The 21,467-nt window shown below is 39.9% G+C and overlaps 2 protein-coding genes across 3 annotated transcripts in view; one reads left to right on the top strand and one right to left on the bottom strand.

Moving 5' to 3' along the window:
* On the bottom strand, positions 1-3,551 carry LOC139983637 (uncharacterized). The gene is made up of 2 exons (XM_071997311.1): positions 3,274-3,551; positions 1-2,050 (listed from the first exon to the last, which is right to left on the bottom strand). The coding sequence occupies exons 1-2, from the start codon at positions 3,413-3,415 to the stop codon at positions 1,164-1,166; spliced, it is 1,029 nt and encodes a 342-aa protein (XP_071853412.1). The 5' UTR covers positions 3,416-3,551; the 3' UTR covers positions 1-1,163.
* A 4,147-nt stretch (positions 3,552-7,698) lies between these two features.
* Positions 7,699-21,467, top strand: part of LOC139982054 (uncharacterized) — a 40,062-nt gene continuing 26,293 nt past the window's right edge. The window contains exons 1-5 of one of the 2 annotated variants that reach the window (XM_071994561.1): positions 7,699-8,125; positions 13,663-13,750; positions 14,514-14,569; positions 16,004-16,073; positions 17,835-20,786. In XM_071994561.1, coding sequence (XP_071850662.1) covers positions 14,532-14,569; positions 16,004-16,073; positions 17,835-20,786 — 3,060 coding nt within the window. In that variant the 5' untranslated portion in view covers positions 7,699-8,125; positions 13,663-13,750; positions 14,514-14,531. Of the gene's footprint in view, positions 8,126-13,372; positions 13,397-13,662; positions 13,751-14,513; positions 14,570-16,003; positions 16,074-17,834; positions 20,787-21,467 lie in introns of those variants that run through there. The other variant, XM_071994562.1, reaches the window with a different exon arrangement.

The raw sequence follows: 21,467 nt of genomic DNA on the forward strand, positions 1-21,467 counted from the left end.
TCTGAGTATTTTTTATTATTTTTTATTATTGTCATCTTTAATGAGGGTAGTCCTGCTCAGTGCAAAAGCATTGCTTTCCAGAGGAGCCCTCAATACAAAATACATAAACAATATTATGCAGTAGAAAAACGGTTAACATCTAAAAGCACAAAAAGGACGGCAAAAAGATAGACAAACAAATATCAGACATCTAAACAAAATAAATAGTATGTATATAGTGACTTGTTCTCTTTTTAAATCCCTACCCCTCCCCGACCCTCGACTCCATCCAGGAGGCTTCAAAGGCCAATTCGACAGACATCGGGCCTAGTTTGCACTCTTCATACATATTTCCATATTTTACTGTGCTAAGTCAAGTATTAGTTAAGTGTTAAGCTAAGTATTAAGTCAGACCCGTCAACTCTCCCGGTTTTACCGGTAGACTCCCTGTTTTTACCTGAATCTCCCGGCCTCCCGGTATCATATTCTATTCTCCCGGTTTTTTAATGTTTCATCACTTGCGACATTTCTGAAAATAGTCAACAATTAGTCCTATGCAGTGACGCTGAACAGGAAAGGCATTCACTTCAGTGTAGTTCGCAAGAACAAGACAGACAGTCGAAGCGAGCTGTTGTTAAACTACAACAAGAAACACTGATTGGATGATTCTCTCATTGTATTGCATAAGTAGACTATACTTATTTAGGAGTATTTATGTCATTTCAGTTGAAAATTACAAACCTCCCTTTTTTCCCCTTTTTCTCCCTATTTGTTGGTCCTAAAAAATGTTATTCTCCCTATTTTGGGGTCAAACAGGTTGACAGGTCTGGTTAAGTATCAAAAGTCATCGATTTAACAATTCTCAGCAAATTGATCACTAAATAAATATCTTTCACCATTTCAACATTTTTTAAGAAAACGATGAATTACACCCAGAGAGTGGCATCATTTCAACAAGTTGTAGCAAAATGAGAAATTGATAACTTCAATATCTCTTAAATACAACATTTTGCGACACAACGTTTGTTTCTTTAATAATGATACGTTTGCACCACAGTGTTATCATTTCAACATTTTGCAGCAAAATGATGAATTGCAACAAAATTGCAGAAATGTTCACATCATTTTGGCGGTCCCTTGACATTTTCATATACGAGACACCCTATAAAGAGTCACGTGGTTTTTCAGAATCTGAGGAACCATAGACCTACTTTCCTGAACCAGCTCTTTTTGCTGTCGTGTCTACCTAATCGGTTGCCATGCACAACGTACACATCTTGCCTGTGATCTCGTCTCCACTCTGGTTTTAAGAAAAAAGATTCGCCGGTCGGAAACTGTGTTTTGGGTAATTTGTTCACCTTAAGCAGCCTTAAATCTTCTCTTACTTGCATAACCTTTCCCAGTGCAATCATTTCATTCTCTGCGTGCAGGTTGGTGTAACATTTATTCCTCTGTACCCTGTTTAACCACTCTGTTACCATGGTGATCGTGGCATTGTTAGCTTTCATGTACATAAAACATGGACAAGGTGTGGTCCCGTCGTATCCCATGGCAACCCACATGTCAAAGTTGTGGAATTCAGATGAAATGACCTCGAGTGGGTTCTGAACCCATACTGCGTCGATATCGACGAAGAGAACGTCACTTCCGGTCGATAACAAATCTAGAATATATCGAGGACGCTTGCAGACTATACTTCGGTACTGTTGAGTGTTCACGCCAGGGAATGAATTCTTCACGAACTTTGAGTTGGTGTAATAAAGATCAATAGCCATAAATCTTTTATAACGAGATTGGGCTTTAAAGAATTTTCGAAATGCAGAACCGTCCTCTGCTATCAACGTGACGTTAAATCTAAAATGGAGTCGTTGAAGGCTTTCTAACCAGTTTCTTAAGAAGTCTACAAATCCGTCATTAAACGTCGCCAGTATAGTCACTGACATATCTTCCAGACTTATTCCTCCGATGTGTATTACCTGATGTACAGTACTGTGATTGCCCCACTCACTGGCATTCACTACGCTCTTCCGTTGTGTAACAGAGTTGTCTTCCTCAACACTGCGTAATGAACCTGTTTGGTGAAAGCATTGCAAAAATGAATCTGTGTTTATCGATCATTCTGTTCATTTTAACAACTGCATTTTAACTAATAACGCTGTTACGGCGTCCATTCCTCACCTTCCGAAAGTTGTCTGTCCCTTATAATTTAATGTGTAGAAGTAAGTTGGCCTGACGTTTCGATCCTAGCAGGATCTTCTTTTATAATTTAAAATAGACAACGCCCTCATTTTCAAATGTGTAACTCAACTTGACTAAATGATGAGAAAAAAATTGCAACAAATGATCAAATGTGCAATATATTTCATACTTATATAAAATATGATAAAGGAAAGAAATATGCATGAATTCGCTTTGATATTTGTAGTCAGTACTACAAATCATTGTAATAGATTAATCTTGGATCTTGAATTAGAAATTAAGATGATCAATTGTTTCACACTATAAATCTTGATAGTTAATATTGAAATACATCGATTGTATATCATATTTTCCTTGTTTTTATTGCCTTTAAACAAAAATATAAAAGCAATACAACAGAAAATAAATAATACAAAATATGGTCAAACTGACTTTATGATTAAATTAGATATACCCAAGGCAGCCAGTATTTCTCTCAATTTTTTCAGTCATATTTTCTCTGAAAAATCACCTTTTGCATTTTAATTTTGTAATTCCAATCATTCATATCATTTTAATTTCTTAAGTGAATAATAACCGTATTTTTTGTCAATTGAAAACGTCGCATTTTATCAAAATAAGAATTACATCAAATATATATATATTGTATATATATATATATATATATATGTAAATATATATATATATATCACACGTATAAGTATAATCAGTAGTAGCAGAAAGTGCTCAATACCGTAGTAGAGCAATAATATCACATATAGACAAGATATACAATTTACACCATATTGCTACCCTGGGTTTCACGCACGCATAGAGCGACGATCTTCAGGCCAGTGGATGCCATCCACTGGCCTGAAGATCGTCGCTCTATGCGTGCGTGAAACCCAGGGTAGCAATATGGTGTAAATTGTATATCTTGTCTATATGTGATATATATATATATATATATATATATATATATATATATATATATATATATATATATATATATATATATAAATATATATATATATATATATATATATATATATATATATATATATATATATAAATATATATATATATATCAACCATTTTGTGGACATTTATACATACCATGGTGGTAGAAATGTGGTACAATATGAGTCACTGACCACGTGACAGCGGTCAAGATTGCTATTGTCTGCAAAAACAAAAGAATGTAAAGCTGCTTTTGCAGGGAATGTCGCTCTTTATTCTGCATCTTAGTCTCCATCATCTCGTGTCTGACGTCACCATCTCTTGTCCGACTCCACCTTTCACTTACGAATGGTGTCCGTCGGCACGGTTACAGTTTGACCGAGCAAAAGAATAGCAATAGCGCCACACATCGTAGACTTATTGTCTGTGAAATAGATAGCGGCAGGTTTAATAAGTCACAACCTCGCCATACGAGAAGAAATATTTATACTGTTAATATAGTACCGTGCCGTATACTTGGGTCCAGTCAAGGACATGGGCGTAGATCTGGGGCGACTTGGGCGTCAACATTGGGCGACATGGGCGTCAAAATGGGGCGACGTGGGCGTCGATCTGGGGTGACTGGGAACCCCCCCCCCCCCCCCCATCCAAGCAATTTTGACCAACAAACTAAAAGCCACATTAAAAAAACCGTTTTAAAAAAAATGTTAAATTACGTCTGTAAATTCTAAAGTCCACATTTTGAGATATAAAGTGTAGCTTTCGGTAAAGTAAAGGTTCAAATTTCTCGAGAAAAATAGGTTAAATTTTGGAAATTAAAACGGTTACCAATTTCGAGAGATATGGTTGAATTTTCTAGTGTCTGTCTCATAGCCCACCGTTCGGGGGAAGAAAACTGTTTTGAAAGATGAATACTTCTCTAAACGAAATGTCTTACTTATTCCGTTATGCAGACATGATTGGTGCTCTTAAAAAATTGACACCATTCCTAACACAGGAAACTTGTAACCAGGAGATGTAGATAAACTTCTTTTTACGGGCGTAAGCTATTCCAGAGGGCAGGTAAAGTCTATGTTTTCTATAAAAAATACTTTTTATTTGGGGGGGGGGGGAGTGGGGGCAGACAAATTTTGAAAGTCTTGGAAACCCGCACCCCCAATGTCAACGCCACTGCTAATTGTAAGGGGTCATTTAATTAAGATGTCAAGTGAGGTCGAAACAAGTTAGAATTCCTGGTTCAAGTCTAGTCGTTGACCTGGGTCACACTGTATTATATCCATTAGCAAAAGCCCATTTTTTTTTTGGTTACTTCACTTTTACTTTGGTGAATTAGGTCAAGACTCGTTACAAAACAGTTCAGCAAATATACATAATACGACAGATCTAGACGTTCCCTTGGTGTACTCCACCTACCCCCCCCCTCCCTCCCCTACCCGACCCCCTCCTCCCACACCCACACCACACCGTCCCTCCCCCATCCGTTTCATATTACCACCGCCTATAGATTCAGTAAACAATGTGGAGTCAGTATATGGATGTATATAGCATAGGGAACCACATAATAATGGCACGTGACTTGATTTTGTATAAAAGTGGTATCATTAAAAACCATGCACCCAAACCGAGGTATATTGGGATTTTGCTATATACGCCGTAGTTGGATTAGGCCTATAGATGAAGCTTTAACGTGTTATTGACTACATATAGTTTGCACTAAATTAGTCCTGATAATAATAATAATAATAATAATAACAACAATAATAATAATAGATTCTTATGTAGCGCAATATACCTGAGGCGGTCTCAATGCCCTTTACAACAAAAACAAGAAAAGGTCATTAAGCAAAATAAGAAGAAACTAAATGTGTTTTCATAACAGCAGTCTTAATTAAAGGTTGATATAAAAGCAGAGTTTCTGATAGTAATAGGAAGATTGTTCCATAAATCTACAGCAGCAATATATACTGTAAATGAATATACTTGATTGAGCCTACTGTAGAGATGTATACCAGTTATACGTCGTTGATCAGCCTACTTCTGTTTATCTTCTTCTTCTTCTTTTTCTCCTTCTTCTCAAGAAACAAAATGGCAAGAAAACTGAGAATGATGTCTTCCTTGTCGATCTGTCACAGCCGAGTATATCAGACGAGCTCCTATACAACAACACTTCGTATATGATTGGCTATATAGGTCCTATACAAGAGAAACCGGAGCACCGCTCTATAGCTTTATATAGTTACGTAACTAGGCAGCTGTCCGTATATATATATATTGTACAAGTTCTTCGTGTCAATCCCGCTCAGCAGCGGTCTCATCATATAATGCATGCATCCCACTCTGACCAGACCCATTGACTATGACAACTAAATAGGATGGAGTGTTGGTCTAAAGCAAATAGTCAATTTGATTAAGTATCGGTTCTTTATAGTTAGTGAAATAATCTTGGTCTAGTGTCGTGCATACAGTTACTGCACTAACTGCGTGGTTCCGTCATGTTAAACCGGGTACGCCAAAGACTATTGGAGTACCGTACATATAGTCACATTGTAAACCGTTAACGTTTCTATGTTCTTTGTTATTTCTTCATTTTTTAGGTCATAATAATAATAATAATAAATGAACTTATAAAGCGCTAAAATCTACGGAGTATTCAATAGCGCTGTACAACCCTAATAGAACGCCCACTTGAAAAAACAATGAGTCTTCAAACAAGATTTGAACTGACTGAGGGTGGGAAAATCCGCACAGATATGGGCAGACCATTCCAGAGCTTGGGCCCGGCTGATGGAAAGGCACGGTCGCCATAAGTTTTCAGTTTAGTTCTGGGAACTTTTTATTGTTACGTCAGTTGCATTGCTTAAAATGATATTTCAGGAACTTATAACTTGTGTAGAAAATTTTCATAAACCAGTTCGATTTTTTTATTTTATTTTTTATTTTTCAACGGCTATGAGACGTTTTGTGTCCGATATCAGGGTCTTCAACGTACAGTGGGAGTGGGTATAAGGCACCGAACTTCCAAACTGAGGTCACCATATCATCGTAACAAAGTGAATTAAAATAGTGTAGGCCATGGCAGTATGTGTGTGGGCCTTGCCATTGACCGTGTATCAGCTCCCCGCGAATGTGTGAACCTGAAAGCCTGGAGCTCCATGGCGCACAAAAGTGGAAAATACTGCGGAAAGACTGGGATATATTGTAAACGTATGACTCTAAGAAGTGAGGGCGCTGTGTACTTTCCGTCAGCAGAGCCGTATATGTATAGATACGGCTATGTCCGTCGGCAGAGCAGGAATGGAATCAAATCATAACTGAAATGAAATGAAGTAAAAAATAAAAATAATTATGATAATGAAATCAACAAGTTTGGCTCGAGAAAAATAAACCTATTCTAAGTTGATTTAACCTTAATTAAGCTTGCTGTATATTTAGTTCATAAGATGTTTGTCTGTAGTGCAACTTGTAATCCACCGTAACTGTGTTCTGAGTTGTGTTGTCGCATGTTTATCGTTGTAACCCCAAAAAGCACACAACGGGCTATATGCACGGTAACAATATTATTAAAAGCTTAATGTGATGCAGGATATTGAATGTACTGATTTTTATGTTTTATATTGGTATTTTTTTTAGATTTCCATATTCTTCATCAGCCTCTTTGAGTGATTTTGGTAAACTGATTTAGGGGAGAATTTACTTTTTTAAGATTCATTATCTTACCTCAAGTTCACTTCGAGTATGACCAGAAGACAGTGGCAAAATTCAACCAAAAATGCTGCATTCACGGCCACGACCCCTCCGTCGGCCTACCAATATCCCTTTTACATTGAATAATATATAATAATACGTCGATGTGTTATACAAATTCTATATGTTTTTGTAATATAAGTTATACACGTATGAATATGGAACCATGACTTACCCTTCCCACGCCCGCCAAATTTATGTATTACTAATTTTGTTTATCTTTTTTTATCACAGTTATTATATCAAGAAACATTAGATCATACAAAGAGCTTTCAATAATATAAATTTACCATACATATGCAAAGCCCGTCTCTATAACAGAAAATAGACGTAAAGAAAAATATAAACATTTGAACCGTGATGAGAAATTGACTTGATCAAGTCTTCAGCGTGTGTGTTTGGTATTGTGTCTCCGCCTGTGGAAATATATTGTTTATAATCATGCTTGACTTGTGTAATAGTAAATCTCACCATTATTGCGAAACCTTACCGTATATAACCCTAATCTTTCACAGTCATCTCACCGCTGAGTTTCCTTAGCGTAATGCATGTTGCTTTTTACAATGAGTCAAATGCATAGACCAGGATACTATAACAACTTGGTCAGGTTTCAAAGAATAAAACAACGGAAGCTGAAAAGAGCAATCTTAAAGCTACATTCGTAATTGTTTTATGTATAAACACCCAGTCAATTTATTTGTCGGAATGGCAGAACTGTTTATCCTTACAAAACCAGGCTCCTCCACTTGCGCGAGGTGTTGAGATACGACATTATTTATCACCAAGGCAGTCAAGCCTTTTGAAATACGACTTTTCACGTAAAACCCTTGAGTTTCTTGATTTGTAATTTATCTTATTATTTAGAAGGTAACTAATATAAGGAAAAATGTTGGCGAGAAATTTCAAATTTTAATAAAGGAGAACAAGCATTGCTTAGACTCGTCCATTGTTATGATTGGAAAGACGATAGTAGTCACAGAAACATGAGTTCTGTGACAAGAGCTCGGTTCTGACGTCATTTTGTAAAGAAACCGCATATGTCAGACAGTGTACAAGTGCAATTGCTATGTATGAGGAATTCCTGATCGCGAGCTTGGGACACCCGACTATTTTCCCTCTTAGGAAGAACAATGTGGTAACTTGAAAACTGTACTGTAAGTGGTGCAGCATTATGCAAACGAAGTTATGGTGCTCAAACTAACCAATCAGATTGCTTGTACCATTCGATACAGACTATTATTCAACGCAAGCTTGCAAACTGACGGTGAGTTGAAACCAGAATATTATTTCTGATAAATTTTAGAGGTAAAACGTAGGCTCAGGTGCTCTTAGTTCTGTAAAGCCTCCTAAATGAAACTAATTGTTTTTGTAGATAACATTTATGGATGCAAGTAGCATTCCGGCACCTGTTTGTTGAAGTGTGTATTTTGGTCGTGCAATAATGCTTAGCGGAGTACCAGGTCACGTAGGACCGCTAGCAGGCATTGAATCAACCTCTGTGAGAACATATGTTGATACGAATTTCCCGGGTCTGGCATTCCTCAATGTCCTGCATGTTCAGGCCTTGTTCCTTGTAGTTAAACGTTGCCATTTCCAGTTATGTTTATGACCATACATTTCTGGTTAAACAACGAAGATTTTGAAGCTATTAAAGAAAGATAACTTAGTGACTTCCATTATTAATTCGTGCCGTACTTAGATTAGGCTAGGCCGTATTACGTTTGTGTGCGGGCGAGGGAGGGTAACGTACGCTTTGTGGGAAAAATCATAGTACCAATTGATAAGTAAATTGAAAATCCCACATTAAACTTCCTCTCGCATTCGGAGAACATGAAGAAACAACTACATATTGTGCTAGCCAGCCCTGGGGGTCCACTAACTTAATCTTCCATCAAAAAGTGTACAGATTAAACTGGGGGTTTACAACAAGAGAATTGGTTGAGCAGTAAATTGGCTCTGTAATGACAGTTGGATAGCCTAAGCTGTGCATCACACATTTATAATTTCATGTATGAGGGATATTTACTAAAATTCAGACAATAAAATTGTCCTGTGTTTGCCCCCATGCATTCATGAAGCAACTCTGTTAATTTTCTCACCCCTGCTGAAGGATTAGTCTACAACATGCTTGCATGATTTGCTAATTTTCTTGTTCGTGCAGTTGCATTTTTTGAGTAACTGCAACTTGATATGTATTGCACAGTCATACAAGGTGAACAAAATTAGGACCCAAATGAAATTATTACTACTTATATACCATATATACCTTAAACCTGACAAAACAATTCATTTATGCCAAGAATGACTTCCAGAGCATGCTAGGCTTAGTCTTTATGACTCACTGGCATAACTCAGAGCATGTTAGAAAGTGATCAGTTTAGCTCAAGTTTAGCTGGACAATTTGGTGATAATGTTGGAAATACTATCGTAAAGACAGGAGTAGCTTCATGTATATAGCCATTACTGGTCAGTGGATTTCTTACAAACTTTCACTGTGCTTACAAGATCAATTTCTAGGGGGCAGGGGCGGGATTTGAGTTGTGAAAGTGGGGGGGCAAACCTGCCAGCAAGACTATCTAAGCGGAGCGCCACCATCGGTTGGCGCGTAGCGTACAAGAAATTTTTTGGCTTTACAAACCCTCCAGACGGCCGGAAACGGCACTTCCCGAGTGCTCTAAGCTGCATGTACCCATCCTTGAAATGTGGATCTCATGTCTGCAGTTGTATCTAGATAGTTAATTTTCGTTTAAAAATTTGAAGAGGATTGATAGTAAAACATATGGTCAAGATGGTGATGTACAACTTTTGTTATACGTCACTATCTAAGCGGAGCGCCATCATCGGTTGGCATGGAGCGTCGAAATTTTCGATGAAAGGTACCCTTAGATCGTAAAATCCGCTTTCCCCCTAAAATTATTAGTATATTGTGAATTGGACCGATCAAGAATATGTTCAGCACCCACTTCTTGGAGCACTTGGCAAATATTGGGAGCTGAACATACCTTTACCCCCCCCCCCCCCCCTACCGAAACTGCCGAGTGCTGTATACTGTAACAATGGATTTAATGTGTTACTGTGTTAGTGCCAATTTGTAATTTACATTATTCGATTTGCATGCATCATTCCCAGTGGCGGAGCTAGGGATATCGGTCGGGGGGGGGGCGAGAATGGTCTGTAGGGGCGCTTTTGACACTATCTAAGCGGAGTGCCACCACAGGTTGGCGCGGAGCGTACAGAAATTTTTTGAGTAAAGATACTCCCTAGATCGCCGGAAATGACCCTTTCCGGGCCTTGCTTATTTGCAGATAAACGAAGAATAAATAGGTGTCATCGCCGAATTACACCAACAAAATGTGACAAATGTCAATAGGTAGATGAGAACGCAATAAAAAAAGTCAATAATAGCGAATAAGTAAAAAGTAAAAGAGTGCCAGCAGTCCACTGACTGTATGGACGCTCCGCCACTGATCATTCCAGGATTTCGAGCAGTAAAGAAATTACATCGGCATTGGTTGCCATTGCATATTGTTGAATGACACTGGGGGGGGGGGGTTCATGTCTCAGTGTATTTAATTTAATTATTGATATATCCAATATGAAAATCTGGCTTTCGTAAATCGTTTCTCTGGATTTAGTTATTCAACGCATTCAGTAGAGCAGCAACGTTGAAAATCAATTCCTGAAGCTAGCACTGTAGCACATGCCGGGGATTCATTACATGCAGAATTGAATCGCTAGTGTGTTAGCTCCAGGATTCGTAACCTGTGCTGCGAACCATATCCTAGCTCCAGCTCCAGTTATTCTGCATGTTTCATGTTACGATGTTAAACACAAATTCGACTTAGATTCGAAACAAATAGGCCTATTTGATAGAGCTGTTGTGGGGGAATAATTCGATTAGGGTTGTGCACATTTGTCTGCAAAAACGACAAAAAAGTGAACTAAGGTCTGGGAAAAAGTGGGGGGGCAAATGCCCCCTCTTGCCCCCCCCGTAATCCCGCCCATGGGTATACATAACAAACACTACAGTTCAAAGACTTTCCCAGTTGATTCACTGAGATCTTATGGGTTTCTTCATTCCACAATTTTTAATAATAGTATGGCCTATCTCTAGAAGTTTAGACGAGATTTGTTTCACGTTCAGTGTTGACTTTTTTTCTAATTCCACACAAAGTGAGTAAAAGAGTTAGCAATGGTTTATCAGAGACCCCATTCATCCGTATGTTGGTGTATGGTAAGTTTGCATGTATGATCCCCTGGCTTGGCATAATGTGTCGTGTTCCTGTTGCTCCCGTGCGTGGAAGTGAAACGGTATGCAATTTTAAGCAGTACCGTTATGTGGGAACCAACGTAATGTATGAACAGTAGTACAAGAAGGAAACATAAACTTCACATTTTGAGGCACTATCATAAAATATTGCATCCATTCGAGACAGGAATTGTACTGTAAATTTTAACACCTGTATGTGAATGTTTTCACTCGAGACCATAGCAAGTAGAACTCAAAATCGCTATCTGGTAGTAATCTGATCAAACTAAGTCACATATTTGAAGATGAAACTAAACCACAGAGCAATATAAAAGATATATCTTTGACCATTGAAAGAAATTGCATGCTAAAGTTGCAGTTTACCATCCTGCATAGATCCCTATGGCCTTCAGTGACCTTGTGTATTTAATGAAAACCTGGTGTGGAAATGCATCGTAAAATACTGATTTTCTAAATGCTCAAGGTTTAACGTACATTCACTTTATTACACTGTGCCCTTTTTTTGAAAAATTGTTTGTAGCCATAAATTTCTGCTTCAAATTCAAAGCACAACCTCACAGCCTGTTCAGAGCAGAAGTAAACATCAAACTTCCAACATTTTAAATTGATAATTTAGCTATAATCACTGGTGGTTGACATGGTGGTTAAATGGAAGCTGCATTATTGCATTCTGTTATAAACATGAAGAAATAGATCCTTGTATCTTCCCACTGCTTGGTTAGCTGCTAGAGTGTAAAACTTAGTAACCGCCCAGACACGAGGGTGTACCTCTTTACCATGTTTTTTGCCCGTTCACAAAACTTATGAAAAAGTCAAACAATAACATTGTTGTGTACTGTGTTTGTCAACACCCGGGTCATGAATCGGACGCAAGCAAATGCTTTGGCTGTAACACATAAGTAAGGAAGTGGGCTACAAGGTGAACATTTATCACCGAACTGGACTGCCAGTGAAGAATTTACGTCTGGGGTGGGGGGGGGGGTTGGGTTAAATATAACCTTCAAACTGCTCTCTTTCAGACATATGGAAATGTTTTACATGAAGGACAAGATTACTAGAGCCAGACATTACATAATGCCATCAGTAATGGAACTACTAGGCATACGATACATAGTGATTGCACAAATACATAGTCCAGTGTACTGCCTAATATACAGTTATGCACAGATAGGCCGTCATTAACACCTCATGACAGTGCAAGTTTTTTTCTTAGACTGTCAAGATTGAATGTATAATACGGTTTGTTTTTAAGTGTAAAGTAAAGTCATTTCTTCACTTTGACTAAAGGAAATGTTTTCTGCTACCACTATGCAGTACACCTTAGACATAAAGGGAAATACGGTAGAAACATGTTGAAAATAAACTGCACTGTACATGATACGGAGGTCTATTTGCATGAAAAATAAGATTGAGATTTTTCGAGTCATGAAACATTCAATGCTACTTGGCCTGAGTCGGGATTATAGACAGGATAACAAACAAAAATAATCGCAAGTGGCTTTTTACTAAAGGTTTATTCCAAATATGCGATCTGACTTTAGCGATGAATGTTTTTCTTTATTTCATGTGCATTTGCATTATTATTTATTAAACATGAAATTTAGTTGTTCATAACAACAGACCTGTGAATTGATTGAAAATGTATGTATTTCGGAGGTGTAATGAGAGGTGGTACTGTATAGTGAGCTGCCATTTATGTACATTGTCTTTGGCTAGTTCCGTGATTAAGTTTTCCAAAGGGTGTTTAAATATCGAAGTGATTATTTTAAACAGTCACAGAGCCAAAAATTCACAAAACGTAGTTCAAATCTTAAATCATTGAACAAAGCTTATTCAATATTAGTTCTAGACAGTCATTTTCGGGTACCCGTTACCAGACCAGGTATTGAAAACAGGTACCCGGTTCCGTTTTTTTGCTACCCGACTCAGGCCTAAATGCTAAGAACTTGAGACTTGGCTCAAGGGATTTGAGACTTGACTCAAGGGACTTGATACTTGGCTCAAGGGCTCGAGACTTGGATCTAGAGCTCGAGACTTGGCTGGAGGGCTTCAGAATTGCATCAAGCACACACTGGTACCTGGATTTATGACACTTTACCAGTCCTTACCAGGTTTCTTAGTCTCTCAAAGCAATGTTCATTTACTTTAGAACACAGAGTTGGGGTATTTTAATTAGTTCTCGGGCCAAGTAGGTCTACAGTTTTAAACTACAAGATGAGACGTCAACTTTTGTGAAACAACATCAATCGGCAAATGTGGCAGCAGGTACTACATTTCGCCCATACTGATAGGTTGATTCACTGTATTTTACCGATGATGCATGTGCCAATAATCAGCTCAGAACTGGTTGCATCTATTTTGACTAGATTCATCAATATTTAGGAATGTTTTGTCAGATATATACTTAGCAATACTGGGTATGTGTGCCTTAAACTTGTCAGATTACAGAACCAGCAGTTTATACTGATCTATTCATTCTAGTAGATATCTCTCATACATTATAGCGTCATGTTTCTTTTCTCATTTTACAGAATTACACTAGCAAAGAGTAGTCAATGAGAAAATGGCCAGAAAAGAGTGTGATCCCACTTGAGAAGTCTACCGGTTTTAGCAACACAGGTACAGTACTGTATGATATAGTAAATCTGATCAACAACAGCCAAAGTAGCTTAATTGAATGCTGGTAGCCTAGTAATGATACATGGACTGTTTTAACCATCAATTTCATGATGGTTTGTCATACCTTCCAACCCACACAAACAGAGAATAGGTAAAAACTGGAGAATAGTTTAGGTCTGCACTGAGGACTCATCATCAATTTAACCTTAAAGGGGGGGGGGGTGGACATTCAGTGATTTACTATATTTTAACTTGAAGGTGAATATTTTGACAACCAAAATAGCCATAGAAAGATTACAAGCACTCAATTGTTTTAGAAATAAAGGGGGGAAACATATCAGCAAATATATTAATAAAATATGGTGTCTCAATGATATCATGTTTAGACTTTATCCTTTAAATAAAGTGATATCTCCCAAATGAAATAAGTTTTTCCTAATCTGTTAAGGGAAGTTGTTCGTGACATTTTGACTTGTATCGTTTAGACCAATAATGACAGTAGGGTTTTGTGTCTCTGTTTAGTGGAATGGAAAGGAAGGCTTTATAAAGCAAATTATACCAAATTGTTATTAATCTGAAACCTTGAGCATATGGCAGCAGATAAAACTTATTATTGTCAAGTTTCCATCTTTTCTGTTGCCCTTTGATGCACATGATAATATGCTGTGCAGCACTTAGTGTGTATCTAAATTTAAAGAGGAAAATATGTAATTGTTGCTAAGACTATATTGATTTTAATTTTTTTCTCTCGCTTGTTTTGCAGGCGTTTGTTTGCCAGGAAATGGAGGAAGATGGCACTTGTCTCTTGGATGTGATCAAGTACGTTGAGAACGGTAGAATTGCTCGTTTATTAGTAGAAGTTGCTTCACAACAAATGTTGCTAACAACTTGTTATAGTATTACTAGTTTGCCGTGAGTCAGATTGTTTCCCTTTGAAATCCATCAAAATGGCTGACAAAAGTTACTTTCCAGGTGGGGTCAGTCTGCAAGGGGTAACATTTGAACCTTATGTTACGTGAAATAACATTGGCTATGTCAGGGAATGGATGTGACATGGTATGAGAAATACTGTTACGGAGTGTGGGGAGGTTTGGCTGTCACAGGGTTGGGGAGAAGAGGAAAGGTTGATGGAAAGAAGGGGTCGAATGATTAAAGGCTTGGAAGACTCGCCCCAACTGCTTGCAGCCCTCTGAAGAAAGTTAATTTGCTGAGAGGTTCCCATACATTTGGCTACGTACATAAAAGCAGATACTAAAGACAAAGAGTAATCCCTTCAGTCGCAAATGTACTGGACTCCTTTGATGGGGTTATGACAAACATTAAGGCATTGAAGACTCGCCCCAAACCACGCTCTGAAAAAGTTAACTCTCCGTTGCTTGCTAGTGAAGTTTTCTTCTTGTCGCTACAGTATGAAGACAGTAAAGAAACGTGATACCTTGTTATCTTTTATCTGGACCTGAGATCAGGGAGTTCCATAACAACTCCCTGCTGAGATGGCCATCGCTGCTACTGTATGTACACTGTGTTGTGGGTATTGACCGTAACTGCATGTATTGACTGTACACTAGTGTCTAATTACCGACGGTAGCAAGCTGTGTGTGTATTTTCTGGGATCGATGGAGGTGTCTAACACTTCTGTTACACCTCATTAGAAACTAGGTCAAATTACCGGCATTAGACATTTCTGGTGCACGAGTCTTCACACCCTTTTAGTTCTATATGAAGGTAAAATGTTGTACAGGAGATAAGCTAGCTTTAGCCATGAGAAGTAAAAAACACAATTCAGGGCACAAAATTCTGGCTATTTTCTGCCTAAATGTCAGTGGCTCTCGCTGTTAGCCAGTAGCAAAATAAAGCACTGGCATTTTGTCTTATTTACTGGCATTTATTTGCAAGTGGCTTAATATTTATAGAATTCTAGGGTCTGCAGTTTGGGACAACCCTTAAACCACCAGCAGTTGAGTCTAAACATCATATCTTCCACCACAAAATGACATGCTTATCATATTTTGGAGGGCTTCAAAATAAGTGATAGGAACAAATTTATTTCATGAATCTGGTGGGAATTTTTAATGTGGTTATTGAAGTTGATGGTAATAACATTGTGAGCTGTCAGGCTCACTGACTTTACCAGTTTAAGTTTCACAGTTTGCAATGAAATGATATCATCTTTGCTGGCACATTTGATAATTTTGTAAATTCTCTTCTTGCTTCGAATGACCTTCCATCTTCATCTCTTTCTTTTTGAAACAGTGACCCAGATGCCTTAGGAGCCTTTCTTACAAGTGACCAACAAGATGAAGAGGATAGCAAACAGACCATGGTGAGTCCAGACAGTGGCAGAGCTAGGGGTATTGGTCAGGGGGGGGCGAGAATGGTCTGTAGGGCGCTTTTGACACTATCTAAGCGGAGCGCCACCACAGGTTGGCGCGGAGCGTACAGGAATTTTTTGAGTAAAGATACTCCCTAGATCGCCGGAAATTACCCTTTCCGGGCCTTGCTAATTTGCAGATAATGTGACAAATGTCAATAGGTAGATGAGAGCGCAATAAAAAAGTCAATAATCGCGAATAAGTAAAAAGTGGTAAAAAGCTGAAAAGGGCGACAGCAGTCCATTTGAGTCCGTCAGGGGGCTTCCCTCCCCCCCCCCTGACTGTATGGACCCACCGCCACTGAGTCCAGAACTGAACTAGCATTCAGTGAAATAACATTGATCCCATAGTAATAACCACCTCATGCATTAGCTATTACAGGAAAGGTAACCATGGTGAAATTAACTGTCACGAGAAAAGAATTCGCCACTTGCAGGTGGTGGAAACCACATCTTGCAGGTGGTGGAAACCACAGAAGTGGAAGCTCAAGTCATTTGGTCAACGATCGTTTTCTAATGCCGCTCCTACTCTTTGGAACTCACTTCCACCGCACATCAAGTCGGCACCCAACGTTAACATTTTCAAAAACAGACTCAAAACTTATCTATTTTTGTGACTGCCTTCACTGAGCACTAGTGCCACTGAGCATTGGTTTTCCTCTGGATAGTGGCGCTATTTAAATTTGCATTTATTATTATTATTGCTTGTTAGCATGGTTAATGGGCAAGGATATGTAGATTGGTGTTAAAGTTAACGTGAAGTGTATCTGGTAAACAGTAGAGTGATGGACAACCCCACGCATGGCAAATGTTTATGATATTATGCCGAGGGACAACCAGGTCTTCTTTTTCTTTTTTTTTCTTAGCAGTAAATTTGGTTTTTTTAAAAATTGGGCAGAATAAATAAACAGGGTTCCCACTGCCTGGAAAAGTCATGAAACTTGATTTTCATTTGCCAGGCCTGGAAAAGTCATGAAATTTTGTAAAAATGATCGAGGTCATGGAAAAGCCATGAAATTTGGTAAAGACTAACTTTTTTTAAATGCAAGTGCAAGGTGTATATTTATATTTTTATCATAATCCCTATTGTAAGTAATCGGGTTTGAAGTTCGCCATTTTGGTTGGATCATGTTTGTTCATGTGTTTTGCAAATGATACCTGTGTGTTGGCTGATAATTGAAGTACAATACCCAAGCTCAAAACATGTGGAACATCAAACAGGCAAAAACAGTTTTTGGTAAACTTTGAGGATTTTTCATTTCAAAATAAGGCAAAAAAACCTCCTGAAATTTTTGGTACAAACAAGGTGTGGTACTAAATCTCTTCCAGAAAAAAATAATAAAATTTTTTCAACATGACACGTTTTGCGTTACTGGCTGTCAAAGATTGGTATTCCAATCATATAATAAATTTGGTAATTTTTAAAAGATGTCGAACTACAACATACTCCAAAATTTGGTGATTTGATGGAATGACCCTGATAGTACATGGGATTTAAATACAAAAACCGGTTGATATTCTCTGAAGCATATATGCCTCTTATTCAGTGTTTGAAGATGTTCGGGTTGGCAATGAATGAAGAGAAATTCAAAAGATCTGCCTCAGCTATAATACCTACTACCAATCGATATTTGAATTTGATTCCAGTGGCCAACAATGCTTTATATCGCCTCTTCTTTGGACCGATGTCATTTCTCATTTTGTATCTTTCAGGATAACATGGACATCATGGCTGATGGTGGTGGTGGTGGCATCGGTTCCTCGTCCTCCTCTAAACCAGCGTATCCTGACTTCCTCAGCATGGCTATGGCCGAAGCGAATCTGGAGCCAGATTTCGGTAGCCTCGACCAAGAACCCTTCTTCACTGCCACGGTGGACTCCGCCGAGCTCGGTGGTGTACCTGAGCAGAGGACTTCAGTGACTTTAGATTCCCTCGTGGAAGATACGAACATCAGCGCCAACAATGCAAACGAGGAGGGTTCTGTGGGGATCGTCCAAGTGAAGGATGAACCGGTCAAGACCCACGAAACATCAGCAGCTGCCAAAACGGCCATCTCAGCAGTACAGAGATTGATCTCTCAGTCATCGCAACCGCTGCACCATGGCGCTCTGGCTCCAGACATCCCTACTCAAAAGATGATCCACTACAAAGCAGAGGATCACCCTCAGGGTAGTAAACTACTGGGGGAGGCGATCGGTCAAGCGGGGGGTATCATCCAGCCAATCAGCATTCATGCAGGCACGAGCCAGGTGGTAACCAATCCAGTGCAGCAACTTACGACACAGGCACTCGACTCTCTGCAGCATAAACAGGTATCGGCGAAACAGCTGGCCACTCAGCAGCAACTGGTCCAGCAGTCGGGCCAGGGGCTACAGCTGAATGCACAGCTACAGTCTCTCGGTCCTGCCGTACAGCAGCAGACCGGTCTGCAACAAGTCCTGATTGGTCAGTCACACCAGTTGCAAGGGGCAGGCAATGTACAACAACTCGTCCTAGGATCAGTCCAACCACAGATTAATGTGATTCAAGGACAGGCCAACATCATTCAGCCAGGTCATCTCGGTACTCAGGTCCTCCAGTTGCAGAGACCGCAGTTGCGCCCCAAGATGGGGGTAGTCGGAGCTCAGCCCGCTATGAAACAGATACAGCTAGTTTTGAACCCTCAGACTGGTGTCATCAGTCAGGTGCCTGGAAACATCCAGCTGAGAGGCCAGTTGATATCGCAACAGCCTGGAATGATCGGCTCACCTCAAGTTATTATTCAAAATCAAGCCCAGCAGCAGCAGCCCCAGCATTCACAGGCTCAGCAGACGACTTCGAAGGCCAAGACGATAACTACCAGCGCCACCGTGAGCTCGCAGCCAGTCATAACTATGGCAGCCAGTGAGGGTAATATCATAGTCCTCACAAACTCCACTCCGATAGCTCAAACTTCGGTCTCCCAAAAAACAAACACTGTAACCGTGAACAGTTCTACTACACATGTTGCTAGCAGCAGCAGTAACAGTAACAGTCAACCGAGCAAACAGTCCAAGAGCAAACCGGGGAAGACTAGTAAAACTAAAAGTAGAAGAAGTCAACAACGAACCAGTAGCAGCAGCGGCAAGCCAGTCACGACAGTATCGGTCACTACGGTCACAAACTCTTCAGCCGGCGGCCAATCCCAGAGTGTCCAGAGTCTAGGCTCCATTCCCTCCATCCAGGCAAGCTCTCCCTCCCCTGTGACGTCCCTATCCAACGCTTCCGGTCTGACCTCGGCCGGTGGGCCTATCGCCACGAGAATAGGACAAGCCGTCACTACTTCCCAGAACAATGTTCTCCAGCATTTGAATATTCCAGGCATAAAGCAAGGTACTTTGACTATCAGAAATAAAGATCCTCCGAATAGTGTCGTCGTGTCGGGCAGTTCTGTACATACCAGTGAACCAGCTCCGGTCATTTCCCACCAGGCAGGAACGGTCCACTACCGCCCCAGACAGATGGTACCGAAGCAGCAGTCAGATAAGAACCCGGCTTTACAACAGCTGGTTCAGAACCTCAGAGCTCAGGGTGACAACGAAAGGCTACGTAGCCTGAGGCAACTACAGAAGCTGTTGCAGCAGAACCCTCAGGCCAGCCAGCAGTTGCAGGAATTGATGAAGAGTAAACTGGTGGGAACGAAACCGGAGGTATCGGTCAAGAAGCCCCCAGTGACCAGCTCGGACGTGACCAAACCACCCAACGTTTACCTGCAGCCTCAACCTGCAAACTCGTTACCCTTTCAGACCGGTAGTAAGTTATTCAATACCAGTGCTCCTTCTGGAGGTTTGACCATACCACCTCTGTTCATAAACAAATCGAACGCCAGGATGTCTCACTCCCTGATCGTACCAACTTCCACCGAAGTCTCTAAACCTTCGACCCTGCAGAACCTATCCGGAGTTCTCTCGAGTTTTGTGAACCAAGCGACCACTGCGACTTCGACTTTGCAGCAAGTGAGATTCAGCGAAGACAAAGATACCTTCTTAGATAACCTTGATTTCTTGGATGCAAAGACTGTCGGGCAAACTGCGGCACCTGCCGGTGAGAGCCACTTGGCTATTCCGGGGGTGAACCAGTCGCCTGTTACTGCTATAAGTGCAGCGACCGGTTCTAGTTTGGCCGCTGCCAATGGTAACTCGCTTTTACAGCCTACACAGAAGATAAGTGTTACTACTGCTGCTCAGTCATTCACCTCTAATCCGTTACCGTTGAGCAGCGTACAGCTGTCTGTCGGTAGTGATAGTTCAGCAGTGCTGGATGTACCATCATCCGTAAGCCAAGCAACAGCTCAGTACTCGGTAGGATTAGCTAATGCTGCCACCGGTCTCTTAAACAACCAACCCAAACTAGTCGTTTCGACCCTCGCGGAAACGATCAGTTCCTTGGTGAACACTTCCAAGGCGAGTTTCATGAACAAAAATCCACCGGCTGGAGAGGGCAAAGACGATAAGCGAGAGTTAAATGTTGGGGTAAGTGCAATTCGCGGACTGCAGGGTCAACCGGAGGTCGCCGCTACCTTGAGAGTCACTAGTCCTGTCCAACAAGCACCAGTTCAGGCAGCACGTCCCGAAATGATACAGTCAGCCAGCCTTCAGAACTTGAATGCCAACAGCGGTGTAGTATCAAGACCTGCTATAACACTGGTGAGTGCACTGTACACAACTGACTATATTTCAGTTTTGACTGTACTGCCAAGTAATTCAGGTGGTGTGTGATATATCATTGCAGGAGGCAAGACTAAGAAACTTGCAATGATTTGTGGAAATGACTTAAAATTGTCTTACAAAATTGGTCATGGTGGAAATAAATGATGAAACGTTTATAGTTCCAAGGATTCACTGTGCTTTAGTGCAGGCAGTGATGAACAAGGATTGGAAGAATGGGTATGTTTATGCCAGCCACGTTTTATTATCATGAAGTTTTAAGTTTAATGCTAATACACATTATTTTCCCAATTGCATTATATGCAGTGGCATATACCTATGCTAATCCTAGAAGTACCATGTTGGTTTTCTACCATTACTTAGCCTACATAACATTATGTACATTATCACTGCATATGGCATAAGGTCTAATTTAAGCACTAAAGTCGATATATTTCATCGTAATCTCCATTCTACCTTAGTAACCTTACATTTTACATATGAACACTGCCTAATTGCTGGTGTTAATTCTCCTTTAATGATATCTGTGTGCTTTAAGTTAGATCTGTCATTAAAACCTCTGCCATAATACATGAACTCAACTTGACAGGTTTGGCTTTCATAGTAAAACTGTAATTCCGGAGAAAACAATTACTGCATGTTTAATTACGCACAAAAAAT

Source organism: Apostichopus japonicus, chromosome 16 (assembly GCF_037975245.1).
Source record: "Apostichopus japonicus isolate 1M-3 chromosome 16, ASM3797524v1, whole genome shotgun sequence".
Taxonomy (NCBI): domain Eukaryota; kingdom Metazoa; phylum Echinodermata; class Holothuroidea; order Aspidochirotida; family Stichopodidae; genus Apostichopus; species Apostichopus japonicus.